The sequence below is a fragment of the Myotis myotis genome, unplaced genomic scaffold, assembly GCF_014108235.1.
Source record: "Myotis myotis isolate mMyoMyo1 unplaced genomic scaffold, mMyoMyo1.p scaffold_m19_p_18, whole genome shotgun sequence".
NCBI classification, from domain to species: Eukaryota; Metazoa; Chordata; class Mammalia; order Chiroptera; family Vespertilionidae; genus Myotis; species Myotis myotis.
Window position 1 is genome coordinate 26,631,339 of NW_023416322.1, and position 21,061 is coordinate 26,652,399.

The window sequence follows — 21,061 nt, forward strand, 5'->3', positions numbered from 1 at the left end:
GATTCCAGGGACAGAGTAAATGACACAATTTTCTAGGGCAAAAATGAAACTACCAAGGTAGTAAGTCACTTATAATGCTTGTTTTCCTCCTAAGTTAGAGCTATGCCTTGCCGATATGATTTTTATGGTGATAGCATATCATGCAATAGGCCTTTACTTAAATTGATTCTTTGCATTTCATAGAAGACTCATTACACATCAAAATACAAACATATACGTATAGCAAACATATATATCGATTAAAATACAAGTGTGAGCTTCCGAATGAAAATAGTGGAGTGTTTTAAAGACAATAATAGTTAAAATTAAATTACATTTTGTTGTGAAAGATTTTTTTATTATTCTTAACCAATACCTTAAATTAATCCAATTGGTTCACTTTTCAGGTTTATCATTTCCCTTTTCTTTCTAATGTGTGTTCCTATCAACCAAGGAAACAGGAGCAGCTGCTAGGAAGCAAGCAGCCAATGGCTAAAATTAGATTATCAGTGACATTTACTTATATGTTCACAGCTGAAATTTCAAGGGTACAACATTTTCTCCTGAAAAGAGAGACTCCCCCATCACTGAAACACAGCCTTCTGTTATCAAGTTACAGCCATACAACATCAATGGGTAGTGAACTGACCCAAAATAAAAAGTGAAACCATATACGTTTTCTGTCAAGAGAAAGACTAAAGACAAAATTAAGTAATGGGCTTGTTTTCACAAGATTATTTTGACTGCCCTTCTTAATTAGGGGGAGATTTTTGTCTAAGTAGTAGTCCCAAAGAGGAAGTATAGCATATCTAGCACGAGGGCAGAGAGAGGAGGTCTAGACCTTACTCTGTCCTCTATAATGCAAATCCTCAGGGACCCGGGAAGTGTAGAATTGTGAACATTGCTCCCTTTCTGGTTTCTGTGTACACTTATACCGTTTAGGTATATACAATCATTTTTTTTCTTATATTTTACTCCATTCATCTTTCAGAAAATCCAAAGTGTTTACAGGTACTTCTATAATTAGTGGAAATTGTACACACGACATCACCAGTCATTTCCAGACATGCATTGCCCCCACTTCTCTCCATTCCTCCATGAATTACAAGGTGCCTCTCAGAGGGGAGCACCTCTGTCCCAAAGCAGCACTGTGCAGTCCAGCCCCTCCTTCCCACCGCTGGTCAGGAGCGCCCGTCGCTGTGCAGTGCGAGCATCCACACTGGGACGCACTGCTCTGGAAAGCCGTCCTGCTTCTCCTGGCCCAGCACCACCAGCCCACTCTTCCTAATGAGGCTGTGGAGGATGCCCATGTCCCGAGTCACACTGCTGTCAGAGAGGTCTAAGGTGCAGCCCTCCCGAGCCACGTTGTCCTTCAGTATGATGACGCCATGTTTTTTCAGGCCCTCTCGACACCGGGAAAGAAATGCAAGAAGGTCCTTATCAGTCAGGTACCCTACAGACGACCAAGTAGATGGGCAAACAGAAGGAATGGTGGGTGGGAAAGAAGGTGAGTAAGAAAGAACCAGGAGACCATTTGTTCACTCAGTCATGAGTTGTTTTTTTTAATAGCCTGGATTGTTTTCATTGCAGGAGGCTTTAAAAATTTAGATAAGAGGACAGTTACCCTCTTTGAAGGGGCTCATGCCCCATCTGTAAAATAGATATTATACTACCTGGCCTATGTACCTCATGGGCATGAGATAAACTATCGCCCATGCCATGGGTCCCCTCCACATCCCCCTACAACCCAACTCTGTCACTCATCTGTGCCTCCAACATACACATACACCAAAAACAAATTCACTGTTGTCTCATTTCCTGGGGATTTAAATCTGAGTCCAGTTTTCCCGTAAATGAGAATAAACTTTTTTTTGGCCCCAATTTTTAAAATTTTTCAAGTATTTAGGTGTCTAATAGGATTTAGATTGGTCCAAAGGTACTCCATCCCTAAGGATGGAAATTGTCAGGCTTATCCAGAGGATGTCAGGGGAGAAATCAAAATGACCAGAGCTTTTTAAGAGTTCCCATGATACCTCATGCTAGCTAACTGTTCTAGGCACAACTATTGGTAGATCTCCCTTTGTATCCTTGTTCCCCCTGTGCAAATCCTCAAATAAGCCCAGTGTTGTCTTCTCTTTGTGGGGAGGAGAGAAGGGCATGTGTGAGCCATGCAGGACTAACCAGAGACCCACTGAATCCAGATGACATCATATCTCCCCAGCAGGGGTGTGAATTCCTGTAGGCTGCAGCAGTGGTAGCTTTCGACCTTGTCTCCTTTGACCTGCAGGTAGTTCTGGGCTTCGAGGAGGAATGACTCCATCATGTCCACCAGCTCCACACTGTTGAAAACTGGTAATAAGACATGCTTGCTGACCCTTCCTATCCCAGAACCGCAGTCCAAGGCGCAGTCGGTCCCAGCTCTCCCGGGCCCCTACACAAAAGGACAGACACCCATTCTGAGCCTTGGACACTCCAATTACCTCTTCAAATCCACTTTATTTAGATCAGTTTCATGCAAAAAGATGCACTATTTTAAGAGTTTCTTTCGGTGAGTTTGGACAAATGTGTATGGGCACATACTTACTACCATAATCAGATTATAGAACATTCAACTATCTTTTCCAAAAAATACACAAACATTTCTAGTTTTTGCTTTCTTTATTTTCCCCAAATATAGGTCTTTAAAATAATTTTAAAATAAGATTATAGGAAATCATGTCTTAGATTTGAAAACTTGGTAATAACTTGGTAATTTTCTCTTAAGAAATAGGTCATAGAAAGCCCTATGAAAATAGAACTTTGTTAACTGTAATTTTTGGACAAACCCACTGTTAAATGAGCCTACACTATAGCTTATTACTTTATTTTAAAAAGCAAAGCAGTGAGCCTAGATGGTTTGGTTCAGTGGATAGAGTATTGATCCGCCGACCAAAGGGTCAAGGGCATGTATCTTGGTTGCAGGCTCCTCCCCTGCCTGGGCCCAGGTCAGGGCTCGTTCAGGAGGCAACCAATCGATGTGTTTCTCTCACATCTATGTTTCTCTCTACCTTGCCCTCTCTCTTCCTCTCTCCCTAAAAATCAATGGAAAAAAATATCCTTGGGTAAGGATTAACAAAACAAACCAAAAAAAAGCAAAGCAGTGAGAGCAGTAAGTACTTTTAAATTTTATTCATTGAAAACATTTCAACTCATACTGGTATAATTGAAATTTTAGTTTTTTCAGAACTGATTTTGGTGCCTCTGAATTATCTGCTCTTCTGGTATGGATGGTAATTTTTAGGACCTGAGCTGAGGGAATGCCAGGATTTACTTTAAACCCTGCCCCAATGCTGTACGGCGCATTCAGGTGGATAAAATGTGGTTGCAGCAAAGTCTCCTGTGTCTTTTCATGCTAAAAATTGTTTTCTGCTTTTGTACCAGAAACTACATGATTCATTGGGCACAAAACCCCCTAAATTTTTTTAAGTATGTCTGTGCATTAAATTAATGAGGGTGAGGGAAGGATAGATAGATGGTGAAAGTAGGAGAAATCAACTAATGTAAAGTTTCTCAAATTTGCTTTTATAAAGTAATATATATAAATATGTACATATGCATGGCCAGCTGAGTCTTTGAGATGTCTATACATATCTATTAATTTATCAAAGATTCTCATTTATTGGGTCATAATTGGGATGGGTGTTGAGTAGGTTTTATGCTAGAAATGACAGTAACAAGATACTTGAAATTGCCAATGAAGATCTTCAGAAGAAAACCTACTCTTGATCTCAGGAACTAAGGGGTTAAAAACAAACAAACAAAAAAACCCTCACACATTTGGCTAAGGATCAAAAGGTGAATTTTGAGCAGAAGAAAAAATCAGAAATGTGCTTTTCAGTCCACCCAGAAGGCTTCCTCATAGCAAGAAAGGTACAACAAGGGGGGGTGGGGTGGGGGGGGGGGATGAAGCAATTGTAGCTTCTTTCCAAATGGAATGATAATGTCCATGATTTATTTAGTACTTGTATGTAGTAAGCTCTTTGTATCTATGATAACTAGAATAATCAAAACAGTTACACAAGATAATGATAATTCCCCAATTTGGCAGTGAGGAAGCTATAATTTCTAATGCCGCACAATTAATAGCAGAATTTAAATCTGAACAGGGAACTGTGTGACTCCAAAGCCAGTTTATCTTTAGGGTTGTCACCTCAAGTACCAACTCTGGTTTCCTAAGTAGTGTCTGTCTAATGCTGTGCTGAAGGAATTCTCAGGCTTCATTCACGCTCAGCAGGAAAGAGGTCTGTGATTGATTAGTGATGTCTGCCTTGAGTATGGGAATGGGACATGATAATCCATGGGACATTTCTTTGCCATTCCTCCTTATGCTATGCCACCTCCCTCATTCAAATCTTATAACTTAAACTAAACTAATTCAGAAAAAAAAAGGCATAGGCTAAAGGCTTATGTTGGAATGGCTGTACAGAAGCATCTTGTAAGTAAATTCATAGCATAAGCAAAATGGGGGGAGAACTGGGAAATTAGTTTAAGCTACTGAAAATGACTAGTAGAAATGTGTGTGCTCAATTGGAGATTATCATTACAAACTTTTTTTTATCATTACTTGCCCTACAGCCTCTATGATCATGTTGCTCACATTATTGTAGCAAGTGGTTTTAGAAGTAGAACCATGGAATGATAAAGCAGAGAGGCCTCAGAGAAATATGCCAGAGGATTGATTTCAACAAGATTCTAATAGCTGATCTCCTTTTTCTCAGTGAATAAATCAGTCTGAGGCTTCCCTGGTTACAGTGAGGAAGGGCCTCACACACTCAGCCTTCCTGCCATTCTCCTGATAGGCCTTCAAAGGGTCACATTTAAAAACCACCTGGAGTTTTTAAACCACTCATGTCTAATTCTCCTACTTCTTCAGGCAACGAAACAGACCCAGAGAAGAGAAGTGCTTGAAATATAACTCCTTGGAAAATTCTCCTACTCTGATTTGTATTTTCCACCAATTTAGATGTGTGATATTTGACTAGTTATTCTTGAAATGATAGCTATTTACAAATTGAAAAAGGTGCCTTTCACTCCAATCCTGTGTACCTCTAGCCTCTCACTGCTATCGCCTAGTTCTCTTTACTCCCTTCCACTCCATGTGGTTGGCACTGCCTCCCATATGCTGCCACCACATTTCCTTCTCTGTCAGCCTCATGCGGCTCCTTTGAGAAGGGATATTTACTAGTAAAGACTGGTCTCAGGTATGGCATCGCCGCTTCTTGGACACCATGAGTGTCTGAAGCTGTGATTGTATTGAGATCTGATGCCCTGGCTATCCTTATACATATGGATTCTTATAAAGTAGTAAAATACTCAGGAATTTCATTTTAGTTTTGGTTATTCCCATATACTTTGTTTTGAAGAACATTATTTCAAGTTCATCCAGTGGAGTTTAAAACTAAAATGGCAGTTATAAAGGTCACTGTAAAAAACCATGAAGTATATGTATCAAATTAGACCCAGAGTTTTTAGTCATGCTATCTGAGAAATGTTAAAAGAGAAATACCATCAAATACTGATAATTTTTTACAAATTATCACCACCATCACCACCCCAGAAAGCTAAAACTGAGGAAAGTGTCAGCTGTGTAATGGACATCATCTTGATGTCATTTATTTGCTAAAGTAAACACATTTACAACAAGTTTAAACACCTTTTCCCTCCGTCCCATGTCACTAAGTGTTGAAAGGAAAGCCAAACTTTGAATTAGTCAATCTGCCTTTTCCCAGTTGACACAAGAGTAAATCATGTCAGATCCTCATATTCCCTCCTCCTTTGTATCTTGACCTGGATACTCATTTCGCAGATTATTAAGGTCAAAGTACCAAAATAGCATTCTTTATAAAAAGACCATGTTTGTACTTAAGAGACCACAGCTTCACAATGAGTCTTGTCTGCTAAGAAGGACTTTTCATATTTGTTTGAAAAGAGCAGCTCACTCTTTCCAACATAAATATGCAAGCACCAGGCCGTTTCCTTTCCCAAGTCTGTGGGCGTGTGGATGGGCTCTGTCAGACCAGCATCCCTGTGGTCAGCTTGGCATTCCACACGGAGTGACAAGACAGCTGGATTACTAACTAAGCCTCTGAAATGCACTGGGATCAAAGTCAGCCTCACCACCAGGCAAGCAGGAGGCACTGCTCTGGGCCAGACCGGAGGAGAGTTGAGGTCTGTGGTCCATAAAAAAAATTTTTTTAAGTAAGGATTTTTTTATTTTTTATTTTTTTTGCTTCATGAGACAAATGGAAAAAATATGTCATGGTTACGAGCAGGAAGTTTGGTGTCAGACAGACCTGTCTGGTCTTAAGTTCCAGCTCTGTCTTTTACCAGCTGTATAACCTTGACCACTTCTCCAAGCCTCAGTTTTCTTAACTGTAAAAACAAGGATAATAGCAGTTACTTGCCCCCTAGAATTGTTGTAAAGAGTAAATAAGAGGTACCCCTAATGGGCTTGGCAGAGTGACTGCCAATCTCAAAAAAAGCACTCAGAGAAATCAGTCAGTGACACTGATCTAGAAATACTCCAGGTTAACCTGACCTATAAACAGCCTTGGCCAGCATCCCCAGCTCTGTAGTCCTTATGGCTGCAGCTGATGTCCAGACACTTTGGCCCCAATGGGCGTACCATCCGGATCCTATTTCTCTACTCAGACCCTTGGTGCTCCAGGGAGGTTGGCTGGGAAGGGAACCTCACCTCAACACTACAGATAGTCCTAATATTATGCTTCTAAGTAGGCTGACAACCTAAACCCAAATATTTGTAATATTTGCACTGTTTCTTTTATCAGAATAAAATTAATTCCAAATTCCAAGCAAACTATTTCAGAATGCATTGGAACAAAACCTGACTGTCAGTTAGGACTTTTTATTGTCAGCAGGACCTACAGCAGCTTCACTGTTCTAACAACTAAATGAAGCTCCTTAAAATATAATGAATGTGTTTTATGAAAGCATGTTATTAGTAGTAGTAGCAATAAATTACATTGTGGGGTAATAATTATGTGCACTTAAGGAAGCACTTGACACATAGGGTCTCATTTGATCATCACGTGTCCATTGAGGCAGGTTCCATGGTTATGCCACAGTCAGAGCTTTCAGTCAGAAAACTGAAGCTTAGAGCATTTAAATGAAAAGCCCAAGGTTGCTTACACAGCAAGTGAAAAACACAATGACTCCAGAGCCCAAGATTTTGGCCCCTATTCTATACTGTCTCCATATAATATGGAAGTAAGGAAGTAGACTTTCACCCAACACAGGACTACAAAGGGATCACATTCTTTCAAGGCAGTGTCTGAACTACGTATAAAATAATATAAAGAGATTCTACTGCACTTAAAACCAAACATAAGTATGCATTCTCTTACCACATCAAATTTTTATTAGAGGGGATCAGTAAATCACCCCAGGATCCCAGATGGTATGATCTCTCATCAATCATTTGGCTGTCAACTGATTTATCTATGAGACTTTAAAAAAGATGTCTTCTTGCCCTAGCCAGTTTGGCTCAGTGAATATAATGTCATCCTGCAGACCAAAGGGTCCTGGTTTCGATTCCAGTCAAGAGCAGCAGGTACCTTGGTTGCAGGCTCCTAGTCGGGGTGTGAGCAGCAGGTAACCAATCGATGTGTTTCTCTCACATCGATATTTCTCTCTGTCTTTACCTCTCTCTTCCACTCTCACTAAAAATCAATGGAAAAATATCCTCAGGTGAGGATTAAAAATAAATAAAAATAAATAAAAGAGATATCTTCTTAACCTCCAAATTGTAATATTAGCTCTGCTAGTTCACCTTCCCCTGAAGCATGAGCTATTAGACGGTGCTTAGGAGGGTGAAATGTCAAGTGGGATAAACAAACGATTTGATGTCACCCATCCTTTCTGAGCATCTCAAAGCAGGTTTTCAGGCTTAACACTTGGCTGCACCATACAGCTTTAATATGGCTTAAATCACAGCATAGAAGCATGTGAGCTCAATGTTTGTAAGAACTTTGCCTTCTCATGAAGCTGTAGTTGGATAACTCACCCCAATAAATTTTCTAAGAAATTCCCGAGAGGCTTGGATATCTGGGTTGGACAGTTCAATGAAATTTCCCATCATCCCCTCTTCTGTAGCTGGTACCTCTTGGTAGAAAAGTTTAGCTCTGGCATAGAACTGCATCTCACCATTGATGACTTGACTTGTTAAAGCATACAATTTCACTGCAAATGAAATGTTAATATTTATTAATATTTGTATCACAGAATAAATTCTATCTTATCACACATTGATTTCCTCTTAGAAGCTTGCAAATTTGTGCTCTGGAGAAACAGGCATTGGTTTAAAGACCTGGGTCTGCGTTTGGTTCAATGTCTTACTTGCTTTTAACCTTGGGGAAACTTCTTAACCCCTCTGAACTTCTGTTACCTATGTGTAAATCATAATCATGTGGCATTTTCATAATTCAATACCTTATGGTTTAATAAAACTATAGCTTATTACTGTACTAAAAAGTTTAATAGTGTTTGCTACAGTGCAATATAAGTGTCACAAGTTTTACAGTGAGTTTTATCTTTGAGCTCTAAATGTTTTATGAGAATCTAAGGGGTAGCTATTTTTTTATCTCTTTTTCAAGCAATAACACCCAAATACCTCTTCATACCAACATAAAATAAAATAATAAGAAAACATAATATTTATTGAGCAACTATTCTATACCAGGTAGTGGGCTAAGAAACATTATACTATGATATACTATGTCATTTCATTATTTCAGAAACCATATGAGATATTATCTTAAGATATTATTTTTAGAAAAACATGTGTTACAACTTCTTAAGGGTAAATGACTATGCATTTAAATGTGTTTTGTAAACCTAAATGCATCTTTATAGATATAAAATATTTTCATTAGAGCACATTGAGGAGGAAATTATAGAAATTGGATGAAAGGGAGGAACTTCTGGCTCAAGACTGTAGGCTGAATACATGCATTTGTCTTTCCTCCTTCCCAATACTTCCCAAGAATTATTTTAATAAACTCCATTCATAACAATGAAGAAAATAAAATGGACTCATTATTTCAACAAATTTCTGGAAGACAAAGAGCGCATGGAACAAAGTTTAAAAAGTCACAGCTCAGGATAGTTGCAAAAGGAAGTAAGAGTTAATAAAATATATATATCTTTAGACCAATCAGTGAGGGGACAAATGCACCTTCCCAAAAGCAACAGGCATTATAGCTATAATCCTGGGGGTTGGGAGTGGGGATATGTGTCTTCTCTAAAAAAATAAAAAATAAAAAAAAATTAAATGAATTTCCTAAAGATAACTAAACCAGTTAGTGTTGAGATCCTGAAACATCACTCATTTGGGCATATAGAGGACTCCAAGTACCTCACCTGCTCACCCTCATCAAAGTCTGGTAAGATTTACCTGGCCATGTAGAGCTTCTTATCATCTTTTCTATTCAGAGGAGAAGTATATAACAGAGGAAACAGTCCCCATTACCTAGAATCACTGACCCTGTCCTTTATTCTGAACTATGGGTAGACAATGATTTCCAAACATGCGGGTAAAATGGCATCCTGAAAGACAAAGGTAGAACTAAGCCCAAAGGAAATGGAAAGAATTCCAGAAACAGATGAGTCTATAAACCAAAACTAAACAAAAAACTCATATATCCTTAGAGAGCTATGAGAACTGGTGTATCCATGAATCAATGATAACATGCCAAGAAAATGATAATTCAAAAAATAACAAAGACTTCTTAGAAATTAAAGTTTTGATTACCAATATAAAATTGAGTAAATTTATCAGGACATAAATACAAAGATAGATATGGAAAACAGAAATAAAAAGATTAGCCTGGCCGCTGTGTCTCAGTGGTTGAGCATCAACCCATAAACCAAGAGGTCACCAGTTTGATTCCCTGCTCAGGGCACATGCCCAGCTTGTGGGCTCAATCCCCAGTAGGGGGCAAGCAGGAGGCAGCCAATAGATGTTTCTACCTCTCTATCTTTTTCCCTTTCTCTTTCTCTAAAAGCAATATATATATATATATTTTTTTTTAAGAAGTAAAAAGATTAGAGCTATAAAGACTTAATTTAGGAGGACCAACATCAAGCTGATCAGGATTCTCAAAAACAGAGAAAATGGAGGGAAGAAAATTATTAAAGAAATAATATAGAAAAACTTCCCAGAACTGAAAGAGATTGTAAGATCCAAGTACTGAGCAGCATGGATTAGAAATAATAATAAGTAAGTAAGGGCCATATTTATACATATCCTTAGGAAATTTCAAAACACAAAGAGTAATGAGAAGATTCTAAAGATATTTCAAGGGAAAATAGTGATTGACCTTAGAATAGGGTTGCCAAATTCGGCAAATAAAAATACAGGACACAAAATTAGTTTTGAATTTCAGATAAACAATAACTTATTAGTATAAGTATGCTCAAAATATCACACATTACATGGGGTATACGTATACTAAACTTCTTAATTTATTATCTTAAATTCAAATTTAGTTGGCATCTAATTTTATCTGGCAACCCTATGTTCAAAGGATTAGAATCAGGTTTATAAAAACACAACTCTCATCAGAAACACTAGAAAACAATGGAGTAGTGTCATTAATATTCTGAGACAAATTATTTTTAAGCTAAAATTTAATCCCCAGTCAAACGTGAAAGACTATTTACCTCCTATGGATTCATTCTTCAGAACAAAGCTATATTTCAGCCCAATGAGGTTTAAAATCAAGAGAAGGTATGTTACAAAAGATGATGAAATTAACTCAGGAATCCAATGAAAAGAAATCTCCGAATCACAGATATTTATCAGATCTAGAAAAAATCAGCTTATATTACAATAGAAAATGTAGGCTGCAAAAACAATGTCTTTAAGTAGTAGAATGAACTGGACTCTGGATAATAAACAGAGTAGGTAAGAAGAAAAGAGACAGTAATGATATCCTAAGAAATATGTATTTTTAATCTCAACCACCAAAAATAAAAGATGATTGAAAGCTCCAAGCAAAATATGCAACAGTACAAAAATGTTATGATCAAGATGTGGAGAAAACCAAAATATAACATAATTTGGGGTAGAAGAAATATAAGAAAAGATAGTCTATTTAACCTTAACTAGGAACATCTTTCTTCAGGTAATACCAAGATTGTGATATTAGACTAGCGCACTGCTTGGCTCTGAATTGAACAATTACATTATCCCAAATTTTGACTCTAAAAGTTAAAAATCTAATAACAAGATCCATTGTAATATGTCCCATCTGTGCATTTACATCCGTCTTTTCCAACTTGAAGATATTGGAGCCAATGTTTGGACTCTTAAATGATCATAAGTTTGCTGAAAGGAATACATGAATCAATTCCCACATACATCATTTTCTAGTGACTAAAAACATTATGTACTATATCTTCCATGTATATTAACTATTATACATAAATTATTTTAAAAGTACAACTCTATTAAAAGTATTAATAAATATGTAGATTATTTTTTTCATTTTATACACAAATTACCTACTGATTGAGAAAATACATTAAAAGGAGAGTCCTCATGTTCAGAAATATTGGGAACCTCTGACCTAACCAATTCCCCTTCCCTAGCACTTGGTAAAGTGTTGTGCAAACAGCAGGTGGCTCAATAAATGCTTATAAATTCAACAAGGATGACAAATATCAAGTGTCACCATCTCAATAACATGAATGTTCCACATCCCTCTGTATATCTGAGCAAACCAGGTTAGCAAATCACAGTTCATGGGGTCTTCCCAGAGTCAAATGCTGCCGTGGATCACAGGCAAGCCACAGTTCAGAGCTCTCCTTGATCCAGCCAAAGCAGCAGAACAGCCACACTCATCATCACCTGCTTAAGCCAACTAGTTGGTGGAGTCTATTAAAACCCTTAATCTGGAAATGGGAGCGGTCCATTATGCCAGAAACATTTAGACCACAAGTGAATGCCAACCTCAGCAGGGGTCTGACTCAATAGGTAAGTTTTTATGGTTATGGGCTTGGGTTCTCATTTTCACCTAATTGACAGGAGCATTTCACTAAAAAGATATATGAGGTGTCATGGCCAGCCCCAAGTTCTCCCCTCCTGATAGCTTTTGCTATAGTGCAAGTTGACTGAGATAAGGTAGTCATCTGCCCATGCCTCTTCGTTATAGAAATACATCTTAGTGGCTTATTCTTATAGGATTGCAATGTCTCTCTGAAACTGGTGTAGTCTAAGACTGGGACTAGATACTCTAGTTCTTGATATAATATGGTACTTATTTCTTGAGCTGAATTCCCAAAGGCCTTCGAATGGTTTACTTGTTACAGAAACAAAAACAGAGTACAAGTTCATTTGCCCTGAGTAGGAATAAAGGTCTTGTGACGTCTCTAAATAGCCTCACGTGAGGATTTTTTTTAAAAAAGATGCGCATTTCTCAATTTTGTCATTAAAGAAGTAATGGTTGAAAGGGGAGGAGGGAAGAAGGGGAGGGAGAGAGAGAAGGAAAAAACGGGAAGGGTATCTAGGTACAATAGAATATTATTCAGCCATAAAAAGAAGGAAATCCTGCCATTCATGACAATATGATGGACCTTGAGGGCATTATACTAAGTGAAATAAGTCTGACAAAGACAAATACCATATGATCTTATATATATGTGGACTCTTAAGATAACAAACTCATATCTATTTTTTTTTTCACCAACAGGGGAGGGTGGGAAGTGGGACTTTATCATGTTTCTGGTGGAATCTGAAGGTCTGGGTGTGCCAGAATGCTAGAAAGTTGTCATTACCAAGTCTAGGAATGGTCCTGAGAGTCCCTCTAGGTTTTATTTGTTCCCTGCACGCTTTAGGTGTCTGGTACTTCTTGTCTTTAAAATAATGCACTTGCCTACCCTGAAAGTTTTAGAGGGCTTTTTCCTTTTCAGCTGTTTTCTAAATTCAGAGCTAGTTCAGTATTTCCTAAATTCTTTTCAAGCTTCAACACAAATGAAGCAAAGTGAGCTGGGGAGGAGGGAAAGGTCCTCACTTCAGCCAGGATCTACTCAAGCTCCCACCACACGTCTTATTCCCTGCCTACTTGACTGAGTGTCTTCATAACTCTCTATTCCTACTTGAGTGCTGTACCTGACCTGCTGTCAAGTTGTAAAAGGCCAGAGTCAGACAGGGACCGGAGATTTTTTTTCCTGGTGAGATTATGCATCAGAAGCTGATTCAGCAACTGCCATGCCTCCTCAGTGCCTCTCTCTACAGCACCCTGTAGTGTGTCTATCACTGCATTCCACATTCCACTGAGATGATGTGTGGGTCTCCCTCCTACACCAACCTCTTCAGGGTAAGGTATATCTTTTCTATGTAACCACAGGACTTGCTATTATGCTTAACACATAGCAGGTCTCCTTTGAATGTTCATTGAGCAAATGGGTATTATCTACTGTTTGTACTTTGAATAATACAACAAAGTAGTGAGTGACTGTAATAAAAAGCACACATAAGCACACAGCTCACACTTTTTGTACAGTTTATGAAATATTTATCCTGCTAATTAGGTAAACCCAAATAATTAAAAAATAGTAACTATAATTGATCAAGCACGTATATATGACTACATATGCGAAGCATGTATAGCTAACTGAATATGTCATATAAATGTCATATCTATAAAAGAAAACGAGGCAGTAAGAGATTAACTAGATTGCCTAAGATTAAGTAGATAGGGGGTGACACGGATGAGATTTAAACCCAGGTCTATTTAAATCCAAACCCTTATTTCATCCATCTCATACTGTATCTGAAAGTCTGCTAAATAAAAAGGGAAATTATCTGGTTCTTCAATTCTTTAAAAAGAAGAAAAAAAAAGATCTTGCCTCATTTGCATTATAAAGGTCACAGTAAACATTTGAAAATGTATCACTGTACCATGAGTTCTGGGGATGCAATCAATTTGAAAAACGTCAGTAGTTATATGCTGAATTTCAATTGGAAGTTCTAAGTGTCTTACAGGAAATGTTTTTATTAACTCTGGCTTTTAATTGTGATGGCAAATTGGTGACCCTTGTTCTTAATTTCCTCCTCAAAGACTGGTTCCTCTAAAAAGGGGTAAATTAAAGGAGGTCCTAACAATTGGTGGGCACTGCCCATGTGCCAGGCATTCTGTTGGTCAATTTCATGTCATCTCTTCACATTGTCTCTTTTAAGCCTTACAATGATACTACAAAACAGGGATGATAACCATCATTTTACAGATGAGTAATGAGAGAGTCAGAAAGATTTGATAACTTACTCAATGTCACATGGAAATAAGTGTTACACCCATGTTCTAACCCACACCTATTGAAATGCAAAGCCTCTGTTCAGTCTGCTAAACCACATGGGACCATTGTTCTAAATGTGACATTAGATTAAACCTTTAACGAAGTCAAGGAGCTCAATTTTCAATTAATAAATATTCAGTGACTCTGTGTACTCAGAAATAGGCTGTGGATAGTGCTAGGATAATTACTGAAGAGTAACTTACATGAACATCTTCTATTGGGCCATATGTATAAAGGCCTCTTTGAGCACTGGCATACAAACTGGAGATTTATATAAACTGTCTTCCTATTCTCCTTCCTGTTTGTTCACAAACAGCCAACTTCGGAAAAGTCATTCACTCCAACTGAAAGAATTTCTAGTTAAACCAGCCCACATTAGTCGAGTTGCCATTTACACTGGGAGGCGACACAATTCTGTGGATAAGAATGACAGACTTCTGGGGTCAGACTGCCTGGGTTCTGGTCCTGCTCCACCACCACTACCACCTCCCATGATCTCTGGCAAGTTACAGAATGCCTCTGTGCATCAGTTCTTCAGATACAAGATGGGGAAAAGCAGTATAACCTAATAGGGATGTTGTATTAACTAAGATAATATATGCAAAACACTGAGAACAGTAATAGGCTTGTTCCCATTTCTTTCTGAAGACCTGCTGTGTTCAGTGGTGTAGCAAGCTCTTCCATTGGAGATTTTAGCCAAGGCTATTTCAGTAAATGCCCCCATAACTGAAGTTTGCTGATCGTGTGCTGGTATGAGACTGGCTGCCTATCGCAGGCCTTTAGAAGGAGGAAGGAAGAAAGAAGGAATCAAAGGGTCTGGTTTGCCACCACTCTTCCTATAATCACCCTGAACAACAAGCCCTCTGTGCAGTAAGACTCCCCAACCTTTTAAAAGAAGGGCTTTATTTTTACTTCTGTGGAGCCTTGAAATCATCAAAGGAGGGGAAGCCAACTCTGAAACACCCCAGTGGAGCTAAGGAGGGAGCACTTCCCCTGGCTAAGTTTTATTTGTAAATGGGAAAGCTTAAATCCACTGTCACCTGAAACTCTCTCTAAGCAGTGGTTCTCAACCTTCTGGCCCTTTAAATACAGTTCTTCATGTTGTGACCCAACCATAAAATTATTTTCGTTGCTACTTCATAACTGCAATGTTGCTACTGTTATGAATCATAATGTAAATATCTGATATGCAGGATGGTCTTAGGTGACCCCTGTGAAAGGGTCGTTCAACCGCCAAAGGGGTTGTTAGAAGATCCTTAAACCCTGCAGCTATTCTGGGGACTAGGTGGTGTCAGTCCTGGAAATAGTTTCTTAGATGCTGAAGATTGCATCTAAGGTCTACACCAGCGGTTCTCAATCTGTGGGTCGCGACCCCTTTGGCGGTCAAACGACCCTTTCACAGGGGTCGCCTAAGACCATCCTGCATATCAGATATTTACATTATGATTCATAACAGTAGCAACATTGCAGTTATGAAGTAGCAACAAAAATAATTTTATGGTTGGGTCACAACATGAGAAACTGTATTTAAAGGGCCAGAAGGTTGAGAACCACTGTCTAAACAAATGTAATATATGTGTTTCTGGAACAAAATATTTAAGGGATAGCTGGCAAACTTTGGGCTCCTAGCTTCCCTTGCTATGGTGACTAGTGATATTTTTAGATGATGGAACCTTTACCATCCTGGATTCCTGAATGTCTATGTGGAACATAGACCCTGCCCCCTAATAATGCCTATTGGAATGATGTAGCAAAAGTGAAAAATCAACTTTTATATGTTTGGCCATTGAGATTTCAGGGTTAATTTTATTATTGCAGACTAGCCTAGCCCATACTGACTAAAATAGCCCTCAGTTATTAAAATCAAAGAAATACTCTGGATGGGGTTAGCTCTATTAGTCTCAGGGGAAACTGTCAGGGCTGAATCATAGGGCCAGAGAAAATAAGCAGTGCCCGTTTATGGAAAATCAACTAAGTAATATGGAGTCATCTTTGCTTTAGAACCAATGAATGGTATTCGAACTGTGTTTATGGAACCCTGTGGGTGCTACAGAAGCACCCCAGGAGCCGAAGAGGATAGAGCAAGGAAGCAGAAAATTTTCAGTTTTTCCTGTATTTTACATTGGGCTTCCATGGAAGACTTTGTCACAGGGTTTGATTTTAATAATAATGTGTATGTTTTTTAAGTTTGGAAATCATTGATAAACCATCAGCACATTCACAAGGAGAAAAATAGATAAAATGACTATTCTAGGTAGAAAAAAAGGATTGAAGCAAAATATAAAGTATACTCTACTTGTCCCAAATAATTTTCATCTGACTTTCAGAAAAGACTGTTTTATTCTTACTTTTTAACTCATCTCCCACTGCTTTCAGAGATGAGTTCCTTTTCTCTCTAGTAATTATTTTTAAAACTTGGCAGTCACCTGCCCCTTATTAATTATTGTAATTGATGTCCTAAGAGAACTATTTATAGGAGTGTGATCTACCATAAAGAGCCCTGGTCTTTGGTATCTACATGAGATCTCGTCATTTCTGAATTTTATTTTCCTCATTTGAAAATATAAGATGGGGGTAAGGGAGAGAAGGGAAAAAAAATGATACCCTATGCTGCAGTAAAAATGAAGGAATTCTTACCATTTGCAACAGCATGAATGGAACTGGAGAGCATTATGCTAAGCGAAATAAGCCAGTCAGAGAAAGATAAATATCTCATGATCGCACTCATTTGTGGAATATAATGAACAACATAAACTGATGAACAAAAACAGATCCAGGGACAGAGAAGCAACGATCAGACTGTCAAACCTCAGAGAGAAGGTAGGGGAGCATGGGGGTAAGGGGAAGAGATCAACCAAAGGACTTATATGCATGCATATAAGCCTAACCAATGGACACAGACACCAGGAGGGGTGAGGGCATGAATGGGGGGGGGGGGGGAATGGGGATAAGGACACATATGTAATACGTTAATCAATAAAGAAAATTTAGAAAAAAGAATGATACCCTATAAATCCCATAGTATGGCCGTGAGGGTCAATGAGAAATTTTTTATAAGAAATATACTAGGTGTACCGGTTAATAATGCAGATTTTTTTCAATAGATGGAGTTACATATATGTTGATATATATGCAATTTGATATGTATGCTGTTTTGTCGTATTGCTACTTCAGATTACCACTTGTTCCGATCAATGGCACATGCACTTTCTGAGCAGCACTTCAAAATGTACGAAGAAGTGGAAAATTGGGTCTCTGAATGGTTTGCCTCAAAACAAGAAAAGTTCTATTGGGACAGTATCCACAAGTTACCTGAAAGATGGGGAAAATGTGTAGCTAGAGATGGACATTGCTTTGAATAAAGCACTTTTGATGTTGCTCTTAAAACTATTGTATTTTCTTTGGATTACAAAATCCGTAATATTAACCGGTTAATAGATAATCCGCATATTTAACCAGTTAATAGCTAATCTGCATTATTAGCTGGTAGAAAACACGATAATTTCAAGAGAAACATCAAAAGTGCTTTATTCAAAGTAATGTCCATCGTTAGCCACACATTTCCCCCATCTTTCAGGTAATTTGTGGATACTGTCCCAATAGAACTTTTCTTGTTTTGAGGCAGACTATTCAGAGACCAAATTTTCCACTTCTTTGTACATTTTGAAGTGCTGCTCAGAAAGTGCGTGTGTCATCGATCGGAACAAGTGGTAATCTGAAGGAGCAATATAACAAAATAGCATACATATGAAATCGCATATATATCACCATATGTGTAACTCCATCTAGTGAAAAAATCTGCATTATTAACCGGTACACCTAGCATATAAATTTGATATGAAAGTATTTATATGTCTGGAAATAAAGATCCCCTCAGAAATGATTTCTAAAAAGAGACTTTGGCAGGTTGCTAGCACATAGCTTTTTAACTGCAATACAAAGACTATGTATAGCCGCTTTCATGTCTGGAAGCCTTGCACATCAAGTACACAATGGGGCTTTCAGGCAACCGTAAGAAAACAGACTGGGGCTGATAAATACTGTTCCTGCTTTCATTGGGGGGAAATATAAATCAAAGAGGGACATTTCACTCATTAATTGGAAATTATTTCCGTTTTAGTACTGTTAAGAGTGACCTGAAGTGACCACTTTCACAGAGGCTAAGAAAAGTCATGTAGACAAACCAGATAAGCTTTTTATTGCTCTATTATCTAACTTCCTGAAAACTAGAAGAAATAAGTAAAATGGAGACACACTACTCTCCCAGTTTTTTCTCAATACCCAAAGACTCAACTAAAATCTGCACCTTTAAACTCTCTATTATTCTGACTCAGAAATGCCAGAAAGGATCATGTGGAGTGTACAAGCACGCGCGCGCACACACACACACACACACACACACACACACACACATGGAAACATTTATCAATTACTACTGGTTAGTCTTTCTTTTTAACTCTTAGTTTATACACTACTGCATTAATACTCTCACCTTTGAGTTGCCTAATTTGCCCATCTTCATGTTCTTGGAAGTATTAAAAACAAATTAATTTCTATAAGCCTGATATTAGTTAACCAACACCCAGAAAAGCAAATCTCTGTGCACAGGGGTGCATGGAAGTCCCAGAATAGAGACTTGACTTGCCAGGCAGCACTTGGCCTTTGCACTCTCTACAAAGAATGTCATCTTGATGAGTTCTTAGTGTCTGAAAAGTGTCCTTGTTCTAATTGCTCTTCTAGAAACCCCACAACCTCACACAGTCCTTTCAAATCATTTCTTCTTCCTTGTCTAGTAGTTCTGACTCACCCAGGGGAATTTTTTCCAGCAGGTAAAGATAGCTCTGAAAGAAGTCGTTGCGAATGGCTTTGTGAAGAATAAAGGACATGCTATGTCGACAGAGTTCATCGTCGGTCTTTTGCCAGCGGGATCTAAAGGCGAAATGGGCTCCCAGGTGGGCCATGGAGAAGGGGGATATTATTATTCCTACAGAAAAAGGAAGCTTGCCTGGCTGTTTCTTTGAATCAGCTTTCTCTTCCTACATGAACTTGAGACTGTCATTTTAAACCAGTCTCCTGTCCATCTATATAAGGACAGGCCATCGTGGGGCATGGAGGGAGGGGCAGCAGGCACCAGAGGTCAGGCTCTTGGCACCTCCACCCGTCTGATTGCTTGGGTGACACCACTCCAAGCCAGCAGGTGCTAAGTAAAGATGGAAACAGGCTGAGTGAGATCCTGCCTCATCCAGGAAAAAGCACACCTCCCTCCTTCAGCTGCCACTTGAAACAGGCAGCAGCACAGTCTCCAGCACCCTGAAGATTTGCTTTCATTGGATCCCTAAATTGCAGTAGCTTCATTTCCATTTCAAAGAGTCGTGACTATTTTGTAAGAGATCCTGTTCCCTGACTTTCATGCACTCCTTCTGGAACACTGAATCCTCAAGTTACAAGGACCCTTCAAAGCCATCTGAACCACCCACACTCCTTTCATCAGTACAGTGTTGCCCAAATCATCTCATAAAGATGGATATGTGTTTCCCATTTTTGAAGGGTCTTCAAGAGACACAGTTATATGAAAGCCTGTTTTGATGTTAAATACCCTCTGTCAGCAAACCCTTCCACCTAGCTTGCTCTAAACAACACCATGTCAGGGAAGCCTGCTCCTTTCTATCTGCCTATTGTGGATGTGATTTTCCTCCTAAGTGCTCATTTGGTCTCTGGACTGGGTATCTTCTGATTGTCCCTCCAGACCCACCCCCAGTCTCCCCACAGTACTGTGTGCCCCAGAGGCTGACCTATATTGACAACATCAGTGGACTCTCTTGCCCTCTGGCTTCCGGTTGGTTTCATCCAATGGGTGGTGCCTGCAGGATCTTAAAGGATCATGAACTATTTATCCCCCTGACACTTTCCCTGTGGAGATAGCTAACTGCTTCAGATGGTGGAAAGTCATAGCTCCTATCTAGGCGTCTTCCCCTCTGATTCCGACAGCTGCTCCCTCCTCTTACTGCTTCAGGCTTTGAGTTAGTGATGCACCAGGCTGTTGCAAACCTTGGAGAAAACCACTACTCCTTGTAATTTCCCTGTTTGCCCACACTTTATTACAGTCCCTTTATTAAACTAACTTAAATTCTCAGTTTGTGAATGCCATTCTGTTTCCTATAAAGACAATGACTACCTTATTACCTGTTTAATTTTCCTAACAAGAAAATCCGTAAGAACTCAGTATCTATTGGCCCCATCCCATGTGCAACCACTGACCATCCCTTGCCCCAAATACACACACACACACACACACGCATGCACACATTATAGTAGACAGTTCTAAAATGGCCCCTAAAGATCACTACCTCCAGCCTCATATGCATGCCTTTGTGTAATCTCCTTTCCTGAATGTGGGCAAGACTTACTGACTCCCTTCTAAACAATATAATATGGCAAAAGTGATAGATGTCATGTCCAAGATTAGGTCATGAAAAGACTGTCTTGGGCGACTTCTTTTGCTCTTTTGCCTGCGTACTCTGAGGAAAACCACCTTCCTGTTCTGAGCTCCCCTATGAAGAAGCCACATGCCAAGGAACTGAAGTCCTTAGTACAACAACCTGGGGGGATTAATTCTTCCACCAACCCAGAGTGAGCCTGGAAGAAGATCCTTCCCCAGTCAAGTTAATAAAAGACCTTGAGCCAGCTAAGCCACACCCAGGTCACTGACGCACAGAAATTAATGTTT

At 38.9% G+C, this 21,061-nt stretch overlaps 1 protein-coding gene across 1 annotated transcript; it reads right to left on the reverse strand.

Annotated features, from left to right (window-relative positions):
- Positions 1-1,160: 1,160 nt before the first annotated feature.
- Positions 1,161-19,359, reverse strand: METTL11B (methyltransferase like 11B). Its single transcript, XM_036342224.1, has 4 exons — positions 19,142-19,359; positions 8,042-8,217; positions 2,161-2,410; positions 1,161-1,432 (listed from the first exon to the last, which is right to left on the reverse strand). The coding sequence occupies exons 1-4, from the start codon at positions 19,293-19,295 to the stop codon at positions 1,161-1,163; spliced, it is 852 nt and encodes a 283-aa protein (XP_036198117.1). The 5' UTR covers positions 19,296-19,359.
- Positions 19,360-21,061: the final 1,702 nt, after the last annotated feature.

What these genes read in the sequence shown, in the direction of transcription:
- METTL11B (XM_036342224.1), bottom strand. Translation starts at nt 19,295, where the DNA reads ATGGCCCACCTGGGAGCCCATTTCGCCTTTAGATCCCGCTGGCAAAAG. An exon ending in TTCTTAGAAAATTTATTGGG is followed by an intron (nt 2,411 to 8,041) that starts GTGAGTTATCCA and finishes CCTTTTGTGTAG; the next exon opens with GGGCCCGGGAGAGCTGGGAC. An exon ending in CTGGATTCAGTGGGTCTCTG is followed by an intron (nt 1,433 to 2,160) that starts GTTAGTCCTGCA and finishes GGTCGTCTGTAG; the next exon opens with GGTACCTGACTGATAAGGAC.